We start from the raw sequence: 11,577 nt of genomic DNA, 5'->3' as shown, positions 1-11,577 counted from the left end.
ACTCTGCAACCGCATAGTAGTAATGTCCATGCGATCGCATGCAATGCAACAATGATTTCAATGGCCTAAAATTGTTTAATTATGAAGTCGCATAAACAATTTTTGGTGCTGACGTTTGCAATTTCCTGTTTTCGTTAAAACTTTTGTGAAACTTCGTTGGTATGAAATATACAAACCCTAAAATAGTCAAATTAGGAGGAGAATGTCTGGGGAAGAAGAATAACTCATATTGGAGAGGATTTTACACCATAATCACGAGGAGAAACGCAAAGATCAAGGAGATTACAAGCCAATTCATACACTGGTGTTGCCGTTTCTTACAACTACTATGTATTTTATTCTTTTCTCTATGTTAGGCTAGGTTTTCATGTACTAGGAGATCGATGAACTTCGTGATGTGATTTTTAATTTCTAGTTTTTACAAGTTTGACATTAAAACACATTTCTTGAGTTTTGAATGATTTATATACAATCAATTGTTTCAATAATTATGTGCACGTAATTATATGAATGTGGGGAGTAATTTCATTCATTTGAGAGAAGGGGAATGAGTTTGATAGGATATAAATTATCGTAGGGTCCAATAGGGGATAGAGATATACCGCTATGCCTTGCGTGAATTCTTAAATAGAGATATACCGCTATGCATTGCGTGAATTCTTAGATGCTCACAAAACTACTTGCATTCTTGTATTCTTGCACCCGTCATAGAGATATAGGCCGGTGAGATATGAGAGTAGGTTCAACTTTACTTGAGAGAGATCGTTGGATAAATTTGGGAGCATTGATCCTTCAAAATATCAACGTGTTGTCAGTTTACGAAACTAAGGTTAAAAGTGGACATTTTGTGGGGATTTGTGATCCTAGTGCGATTCTCATTCATTAATTTCATCAATTTTGCATTTAACAATCATTTTGCATTCAAATTCACGTGAGTCATACATATTTGCTTATTAGGTCAAAAATTAGGGTTAAGTCACGCTATCACAAATCTTGTTCTATCATTTTGTTTCAGTTAAGGTCAAGTACATAGAATTAAACTACTCAATCTCTGTAGGACGACATTCGGACTGAAAATTTCTACTTTATTACTTGTTAATGAACCGTACAATTTTGATGGTTTAAATCGAAATATAATTTCGTGAACAAGTTTTTGGCACCGTTGTCAGGATCAAGTATTCGTTTAATATTATTTACATTGGCACTAATTCGAATGTCAATCTTTGTATTCTTTTATTTTATTTTCATTTTGTTTTGTTATTTGATTTATTATAGTATCTAAGTGCTATTACTGGTTTTTCTCACAGAATTGCATGCTAAGATCTACTGGAGAAGACCTGATTCCAGCCGATCCAGAAATAGAGTGAACTTTTCATCAAATGAGAGAGAAACTAGGGAAGCACAACAACAAATGGCTGAAGTGCAGAACAATCCTATCTTTCAAGCCAATGAAGAAGGGGCAGCAGATGAAGGCAATATACTTGTAAGAGATTTCATGACCCCACTAATAATTTAAAGCCAATCAAGCATCGTGTATCCATAGTTTGGGCAGTCCAACTTCCAATTGAAGACCAACGTGATACAACCGTTTTAGAATGGACAATCAATTCTGTGGCAGAGTTGAAGAGAACCCACACACGCACGTCTCTCACTTCTTGAAGATGTGCCAACACTTCAAGTATTAGGGAATCTCAAACGATGCTATTTGACCGAGGTTGATCCCACATACACTGCGTGACATGGCAATAGAATGGCTGGACTCTTAACCAATTACTAGCATCACTCATGGAATGATCTAGCACAGAAATTTTGCAACAAGTTCTTCCCGCCCACCAAGATTGCAAAGCTCGAGCATGACATATTTGTTTTCCATCAAGGTAACTCAGAGAATTTTGATGACGCTTGGAATAGGTTCAAAAACATGCTGCGAAAGTGTCTACATCATGGGATTCGTAAGGGACTCCAGGTCCAATATTTCTACGCGGGATTGCTTCTAGCCTTCAAGAGCATGGTCGACTCCACATCTAATGGATCACTGTCCAAAAAAACAATTGATGAAGCATCGAAACTATTCGAGACAATAGCTACTACATCGCCATGTGGACATCAGAATGAGCAGTTCGGAAGAGGACACCGAGAATTTATGGAGTGGACGCATATTCTGTCTTGTCTGCAAAGATTGACTCATTATTATCACAAGGTGAAAAATATGTCATAATCAGCTAACGCAGCACAGACGAAGAAGGTTAGCTATGAGGAATGTGGAGCTGAACATGTAACAGCAAAGCGTCCAATCTTAGTACAAGGAATAGAGCAGGAAGATTTGCTAAATGGGGACAACGCAGTAGAACAATTCATTTGGAAAAACATACAATCCGAGGTGGAAAAAGTACCCTAACTTCTTTTGGAGCAACCAAAATTAGAATAGGCCACAGGGTCAGTATCAGCAGCAAGAGAAAAAACCTCAACTAGAAGAGATGTTCGAAAAATGCATTGAAAAGACTAATCAGTACATGAAAGCCAAGAATCAGATCATGAGAAAAATAGAAGCCACTCTTCAAGATCAAAATGCCGTCATAAAAAATCTAAAGACTCAAATGGGAGAGAAAAATAGAAGCCACTCTTCAAGATCAAAATGCCGTCATAAAAAATCTAAAGACTCAAATGGGACAGATGGCAGTTGCTTTGACTAGCAGAGCAACATGTAGCTTGCCAAGCAACACGAAAATAAACCCAAAGGAATATGTGAAGGCAATTACAGCTCAAAGTGGGGTGCAACTACTTGAAATACACGTCAATAGGTACATAGGGAAACAATACCTCTTTTAGTAGAAGAGACCGTGAAGCTGATGAGTAGATAAATGAATCTACACCAACATAAGGTTTAGGCACATCACGGGATAAAGCTACATTTCCACCGAGGCTAAAGAAGCATAAGTTTTAACAATAACATAAAAAGTTTCTCACAGTTTTCAAGAAGCTCCACATAAATATCTCATTTGTCGAAGCACTAGTCGAGATGCCTAGCTACGCAAAGTTCCTGAAGGACATCCTATCAAATAAATGTAATCTAGGGGCACATGAGATGATAATGCTAACTAAAGAATATAGTATGAGAATTTAGAAGTTGTTCCTACCGAAAGATTCAGGGAGTTTCACTGTCCCTTACACTATTAGTGAAATATATTTTGATAAAGCTTTATGTGACCTTGGTGCAAGTATAAATTTAATGCCTTTATCTATTTTTAGGAAACTTGTATTAGGAGAGGCTAAGGCTACCACTGTGACATTGCAATTAGCTGACAGAACCTTGACACATTCAAGAGGGATAATCAAAGACGTACTGATCAAAGTGGAGAAATTCATCTTCCCTGCTAATTTTCTCATTTTGGATATGGAGGAAGACAAGGCTATTCCATTGATATTGGATAGATCTTTCTTGGCCATTGGCAAAGCTCTAATCGATGTTCATAAAGGATAGTTGATTCTGAGATTGGGAGAAGAGCAGATTTCTTTTAATGTCTTCAAAGCGATGAAGCTACTTGTAGAGTCAGATAGCTGCTTCCAGATCGACGTGATTGACAGAGTGGTTCAAGATTCATTCTTACTACTCAATCCATCAGAATCTTACGAGGCTTGCATTGCATTGACAGAATGGTTCAAGATTCATTCTAACTACATAAACTAGTTAGGTACTTAAGTAGAATAAAACAACGATTGGATGGACTATAGTAGATATCAAAAGGATCAGCTCTTCACTGTGTATGCATAACGGGTTGAATATGGATTTGAAGGCGGCTGGTAAAAAATGTCTGCTATAGCTTAACGGGTTGGATGAGTTCAGAATGGAAGCATTCGAAAATTTAAAACTATACAAGGAACGCACCAAAAAGTGGCATGATTTACATATTCAGAGGCGAGAGTTTGAAGTGGGTTAGAAAGTGCTATTGTATAACTTTAGACTCAAAGTCTTCCCGGGAAAATTGAGGTCGAGGTGGTCAGGTCCTCCTTACACTATTACGAAGGCACTACCAAATACAGCCATTGAAATCAGCCATGAAAGTAAGGGAACCTTCACAGTGAATGGACAAAGGTTGAAGCATTATTGGAGTGGAATATTTTCAAAGGAAAAGCCCACCGTCTATCTCAAAATACCAGAATGAAATAGACACGGGAGAGTCGACTATAAACTAACGTTGGATGGGAGGCAACCCATTGTATCCTTTTAGTTTAATTTGCTTTTTGCATTAGTTTAGAATTTTTCATTTTCTTTTTAGCATGTTTGGTGTTTATACGTCATCGGTCGTCCATATAGGTCATATGGAGTCGAAACATGGTCCACACACGTCCCAATGCATTGAGCATAGGTCAGGAGGTTCAAATTTGTGTTTTTCAAAAAAAATTTCGGGGTCAAGGTGTGAATTCAATCATAAATTCAGTTTTATAACTAAATTCATAGCCCACATGCAACCTATATGGTCTAAATTATGTTCTTGCAATTTTAGGGATGGTGTAAGACCAAGTCGAGTCTTAATTTAAAAACCGAGTTCCAAAACTCTTTTTTTTTTTTTTTTTTTTTTTGGGGAAAAGGGTAAATTTTATTTTATGAACTCTTTCACGTGCACACACTCGTCACGACAAATTCAATATGGAGGCACGGATTAAACAAAAAAAAAAAAAGAGTTGGTTCAGACTTTTGTCTATGCGGTCACATAGCAATCGAGAGTTGAAGGGCGGCCAAGTTTCATTCCATGCGGCCACATTGAAGAAAGAGGTCACTAGTTTAAAACCTGGGACTTAAACATTTTCAAAACATCCCTAACACACAACACGCACTCGGCCACTCCCCTCCACCTCTCTTCCCGCAAAATCACACAGTCACACACGTACATCTCATGGCAAACACACCACACGGCATTGGGGCAAATTTTTCACATGACATCCATTCACTAAAGATGCAAATGCCCATCTATCTCCCCAGAAATTCAAGGTATGAAAATAAATTGCTTATCTTTTGCTATATAATTTTGTTATGCGCAACGAAGTTTGATGACTTGAAGGAGATTGGGATTGATTGCACAGTGATGGATTTTTTGGACGGGGCATTGATGGATTGGGAATTTGGTATTTACAATTATCATGTAGTTCTAATAGAAAATGGGATTGCTTTAATGTGTTCGATAAAATGCTTAAAGAGAAGGGTTGTTTGCATTTTTGGCAATCTTGTACTTCATGTGCGTGATATGTGACTTGAGGAATGTATTGTGATGAACGCCCGTCAAAATTGCATTGGATAACACAAACTACCACCTTTGACCATACATATAGGCACAAAAGGATTATCTCACGTGCACCTTGAAGCAAAAGATGATGACAGGATTTTGCGAATGTGCCCAATTGATTTGTTCTTTTCTTTTTTGTTCTTTTGTCATTGCATCAGCTTTTTGAAAAGATCCAACTATGAATGAGAAGAGTAGGCCTTGAAGGATCTTTACGTGCTCCTTTAAATGTTTCCAAACTCAGTTTCACGACAACATTATCGACTAGTGCAATATTATATAATACTAGTACCAATCGCAAATTTATAGTCATTTTCTCAATTAGTCCAAAACTGCCCATTACAGGCAAGACACACAGCTAGCTCGCGCTTGTGCAAAAATAAAGAACAGGACAAGAAAGATACCTACTTGCTTGATCACACCAATCCATATAATAAAAAAGCATAATTTCTTTTAGGGACGGATCCAAGATCATAGTACAAGCTGGACTAATATGTATAAAAAAAGAAAAAAAAAAGAAAAAAAAAAAGGGAAAGTTTACGCATAATTCTTTCTTCTTTTTTTACATTAAATTTTTTTTTTGCGCTAAAAAAATTAAATGGGCTGGAGACTGGGTTTGGCCATAGCCGAACCCATTCCCCCTTTATGCTTCCCTGATTTCATTACTTTAATTTATTCTCTACTTCTCACTAATAGCTATTGATTGACAGAAGAAATGTTAGAGTTCGAGTGTGGTCTGAATTATATTGGGAGTTTATAGGTTGCCTTGAATAAGTCTTGAAGGAGTCAAAGATGGATAAGGAGAAAAACATATCGCGTGAAGATTGCTCACCAACCGCACAGGTGGGAATCGAGCGGAAATTGTAGTAACACCACTGTTCGCAAACCGCGGGCCAAGCGATCAAGCAGTGGATGGAGTGCTCACTAGCTGCCGCTATCTGATGCAAAATCTATTCGAAATTTTGACAGATTTTGCTAAACAACCTCAAACACTATTATTTGTCAAGCTGTTATATTAGGACTTCACCATAAGTTAGACTCTTATTTGTATTGATATATTAGGAGTAATTACATCTCTGAAGATCATCCAATAATCTTTGTAATCATCCTTCAATTTGTTAGAGTGAATTTTTCCTCCTCTGTCCATTGTTTTTTTCACGTCATGGATTTCCAAGAAAATCTTGTGTTCTTGTTAATACTTTTCATATTGCCGATTCTCTTTTTTGTAACAAGAAAAATATAAATAATCCTATCATGTTCTTATTGCTATGTTAAACAAAAGCCTACATACTCCTGCAGCAATCTTATATCTCCAGTTAAACCCATTAATGCAAATTGGATAAAATGCATAATTGATTATTTATGTTGGACACAACACAAACAAGTAATATGAAGATAGCTTTGATTATTATACAAATTTTTACGAGAATCTCTCCTACCATACACCAAATGCTCTTAGTATTTGATTGCTTAATTTTGGTGGAAATGGTTGGAGAGAAGAGCTACTTATAGCAATGATAAGGATATCAACCTTTAACAACTGCAGAGTTGGGAGAGGAGATCAAAAGCATGTTGCCGGGGAATGCACATGGCCTCCAGAGGTGTAGCCTTCTGCATAGTAACTTTGGAATTATAGTTCATTTTCATGTTGTCACTTTCTACTTTTTCCCACTCAAAACACTGAACAAAGGCACCTAATGCCAGCGAAACTGTTCGCAAACCCATACCGGCTCCAGGGCAGGCTCTCCTTCCCATTCCAAAAGGCACAAATTTGAAGCCTTCTCTTTCCCCTTCTATTGCCTCAAATCTCTCTGGCTTGAATTGTTCGGGCTCGTCCCACACCTTCGGATCCCTGTGCATGGCCCAAGCATTCACCAGCAAGATTGTGTCTTTAGGAATTCTGTACCCCCCTAAACTGCAATCTTCGGATGAACAGTGAGGTAAAAGCAGTGGCACTGGAGAGTACAGTCTTAGCATCTCGTTTACAACACAACGCAGAAATGGAAGTTTTGCAAGATCAGAGTCATTTAACAAGTGCCCATGTCCAACGTTAGTGTCAATCTCCTTTCTTAGCCTATGTAATGCCTCTGGATGATCTAAAAGTAGTGACATAGCCCATTCTATAGCAGCTGCTGAGGTTTCTGTTCCTGCCACAAACAGTACCTAGACAATAGGAGGTACTTCTATTAGAAGAAATGATATCTTACCTATGATGGATATGATTTATCTTGCTCACCGCTGACGTAAATCTACAATTTTCGACAATTTAATATTATATTGTCAAAAATTGTAGACTTGACGGTTGACGTGGCGTTGCCACGTAGTGGTGAGCATGTTTATCCTATCCACCATGGGTAGGAGATCATTTCTACTTTTGTTAGAGAAATTATTAGCCAAATCTGATTATGATGTCAATTCCTTCTCATTATTTTTTCTGCAACATTTCCAATTTCTCGTGAAAAAAAGCAAAATGCTGCTACAAATTTTGTAATAACCACCACCATAACGAGGATGACCTATATTTCACAAAGGCCCCCGACCTTAAGAAACTTGATTGCTATTCAAGGAAGAATCAGCAGAAGTCACCTATCTTGAAACAGGAATTACTCTGTGGACATCAATCCTAAATGGAGGTCTAGGCAAGTCTCATGTTGTTGAGTTAAAGCTTAAACTTGTGGGATTACAAGCTCTTGAATACTCTTCCTTTACAGGTTAATTTTAAGGGGTCGTAAAATATTATCTTTTCATAAAACATTTGAACGCAATGATATGCTGATATGACCCAAAGATATCCAAGTTTGCTTGCGAAAAGTATAACATTAATTACTTACCAATATAACGCTTTTGATAACATCATCGGAGTATACATCAGGTTCCGATTCTTGAACAGACAACAGGATTTCAATCAAAGTGTTCTTCTCCCTTGTGGAATCAGAAGACGTAATACCAGTCCCTTTAACCTCATCTATCAAAATCTTAATATAATCATCTCTCTTTCTGTGAAGTGAGTTCAGATTTTCCTCTTCAACACACCATTTTCCAGCAATAACTCTCATCATAACATTGAAACCGAGGGTAGAAACCAAATAGTTCAAATCAACTCTTTGAATTCCATCCTTTGAGCTTTTAAATAATACTCGAAGAAGGGATTGTATTCCTTCTTCACGTATGTTTGCCGACTTTTGGAGGCTATGTGAAGAGAAAAGTTCAACAACAGTTAGTCGGCGGAGAATCCTCCAGAAATGGCCATAAGGTGACCATGCCAAGGTGACATAGTTGTATGTCAGCAGGTCACCGGCCATGCACCGAGGCCGATTGGCGAATACAATGTCGTTTTTTGTGAAGCATTCTTCTATGGCTGATGGAGAAGAAACAACAACAAACGATCTGCACCCTAACCTGATAGAAAAAATGGGACCATATCGGGATGATAGTGCAGCTAATGATTCATAGAGGGAATTCCTGATAAGGTGAAGGTGGCCAATTATTGGTAGTGCTAGTGGACTTGGTGGTGACTTTTGGCGGGGATTGATTACTAAGTATTTCAATATCATATAAAAAACTAAAGGTAAGACAAGAAGATAATAGTTTAGGTTCTCCATGGCTAAACAGAAGAATTGCTAATGATTCAGCTTAGACTCTATATGACTACAAACAAGATTACAATGACCAAGACCTTAGATAAATTTGTATAAGATAGAATTGGAATAGGTCCTAGCATTTGTACGAAATTTTTTAGAAGACCCTCGTTTTATAGTCAAAGTAACCAGTTTATACCTAAGAAGCACAGATTTGAATATGTAATTCCAATACGATACACTATAGATACGTCGATACAACCATTTAAAAAAAAATTAAGATGTGCGAATACACACACACACATAATTAAAACAGAAGAATAATAATAAAAATAAAATAAAATAAAATAAAATACTAAAACATTTTATCTTAATCTTTAATTGTCCCAACTTAATGTTCTTCAACAACAGTTTGTTAATTATCATTAAAAATAACACTCTTCCAACTTTAACTCATCTAATGAATGATTATCAATATCAAGCAGCTCAACACTGAGAGTATCAAATGAATATCCAACAATGTCGAATTCTCCTTTTGAATATAGATTTAATAGTATGATCTATTTTTAATATAAAATACATATTTGTTAACTATTAAGACAGTTTTATATGTATTAAAAAGTAATATTATTGTGTGTTTTCAATTAAAAAAAAAAAAAAAACCTCTAACAGGCAATTAAAATAAAACTATATTTGTGTATTTCCAATAAATATTATATGTTTTCAATAAGTTATTGATAATAATAATAGTTATATATTTAGTAATTTCTTTTTATCAATTATTTCTAATAATAATGAATTTTAAAAGAATTTAAAACCAACAAAAAAATTATTTACGTGCTCTAACATAGACGATAAGTATTGACAATGATTGAAAGATAAGTACCCATTATGTATTCGAAATTTAAAAAATATAAAAAAGTATGATATAATTAAACGAACACGTATCTAATATATATTCGAAAATATTCAAACTGGGATACGTATCGAATACGAATATATAATGAGTTTACGAGTATACTTAAAATTTTCCATTTAAGAAACCTCGAAACCTCTTTTTCACTGCAAATCTGAATTTTATTCTTATACGGCTTCTTCCCAATGCCTCGTCTTCTCCAACTCTCACCTGCACCAACCACCCTTGCCCATTTCAGCTTTTCCCTTTCACCCTTTCTATTATTAGCATTTTTCAAGTAGTTGATGCAATTATTAAATATTAGATTTAGTTCACTGAAATGAATTTATGTACGAACAACAAATGCCCAAAACAAGGAAATTTTTTTATAGATAAGATAAAGGGAGAATCTGTTAAGGGATAAAATCCCATGGCGAATAAAGATGAAAATATAGATTAACTTATAAGTTCTTGGACTATTCCTCTTAATAAGGTTGACCTTTTAAGATGGAACCCCAAGTCTTAACATAGTATCAGAGTCCATTAAACTCCAACGACCAATTTGATCCAATTAAGAATAAAAAAATGAGCAGATGAATTTCAAAATTGATCAACTCAAACGAATCACCATCTTGCGGGGGCATGTTAGGGAATAAAATTACACATCGAATAAAGATGAAAACATAAATTCAACTTATAGGTTCTTGAATTACTCCTCTTAGTAAGGTTGAATTTTTTAGATAGAACCCTAATTCTTAACAGAATCAATGATAAAATCACTCAATTCACAAGATGCATCATTAAGCTTGCAAAGTAAACATTGTAGTGAAACCTTCCACCTGAGGCACATGCATCAGATTTGCATTTGATTTTCCCAATTTCCAAAAATAATACAAATCCAACCGTGCACGGAAAAGGAAAAAAATTAAAAAGAAGACAATCGGGCAATTAAAATAAAATTTGATAAAATTGAATTAAAATAAACGTAAATAAAAACCCTGAAAAATACAATACTTGCGTCCAAAATTTAGGGTCCCATTATGCCCATTATATGCTTAAGAAAGCTTGTTTGAGAAGCAAGTTAAGGTCTGTAGCCTCGTTTGAGTCCCATTATTTCAATTTATTTGTAGATTAACGAGATGAATAGTATTTTTTTGAAAAATAAGTGATTGAAAAGTTTTTGATTTGCGTGTAATATTATTTTATTGAAAATTATATGATTAAAAATAGGAGAAAAAAATTAATTTAATGTAATGAAAAATAATGGAGCTCAAACGGGACATAATAATTCATAATATACTCATTTGCTCCTAGTAATCGGTTAATTCATGGAAACGACAAAACTACAAAGTACAAATTAGACATAGACAGCAACAGGCAGGTGAAAGCATCTACCAAACCCTAAAATAAACAAGATAAGTAACGTGCTAAATCTTCTATTTTTGGTATTTGAATCTCGGGTTAAAATTTGTTTGGATACATAGTTATTTTCTATTCAGGTCCTCGAATTTAATTTCCTTGCAAATTCATTGTAGAACATACGATTTCTTATCTTTTTAGTCAATCAAAAGAACATAAAATCACAAGTAGAAGAATCATCCTTAAAATGAAATTTGATGTAAATAAAAAACGATAAATATATTAGAAAAGACAAAATTAAAAGTATTACTTACATTGGTCTCATTATACCAATGAAAGTATTACTTTAAGAAGAAGTCTAGTTTACATAATTTTAGAAGAGAGATTCTTTTGTTTTTCTTTGTCTTCCATCTCAAACAATTGATACCCGACCATCAAAAGTGAATATTGGTCGTTGATTTGATTA

General features: G+C 35.3%; 1 protein-coding gene across 1 annotated transcript; it reads right to left on the bottom strand.

Moving 5' to 3' along the window:
• Window positions 1-6,683: 6,683 nt before the first annotated feature.
• On the bottom strand, window positions 6,684-8,881 carry LOC111373071 (cytochrome P450 81D11-like). Its single transcript, XM_022995541.1, has 2 exons — window positions 8,111-8,881; window positions 6,684-7,442 (listed from the first exon to the last, which is right to left on the bottom strand). The coding sequence occupies exons 1-2, from the start codon at window positions 8,879-8,881 to the stop codon at window positions 6,813-6,815; spliced, it is 1,401 nt and encodes a 466-aa protein (XP_022851309.1). The 3' UTR covers window positions 6,684-6,812.
• Window positions 8,882-11,577: the final 2,696 nt, after the last annotated feature.

This window comes from Olea europaea, unplaced genomic scaffold (genome assembly GCF_002742605.1).
Source record: "Olea europaea var. sylvestris unplaced genomic scaffold, O_europaea_v1 scaffold1067, whole genome shotgun sequence".
Taxonomy (NCBI): Eukaryota; Viridiplantae; Streptophyta; class Magnoliopsida; order Lamiales; family Oleaceae; genus Olea; species Olea europaea.
Note: the sequence above shows the minus strand (reverse complement) of the source record. Positions and strands in the feature narration are given on the sequence as shown.

Coding starts and splice junctions, on each gene's coding strand:
- LOC111373071 (XM_022995541.1), bottom strand. CDS start 8,881: ATGGAGAACCTAAACTATTATCTTCTTGTCTTACCTTTAGTTTTTTAT. Junction 7,443..8,110: donor TTATCAAAAGCGTTATATTG/GTAAGTAATTAA, acceptor CCTATTGTCTAG/GTACTGTTTGTGGCAGGAAC.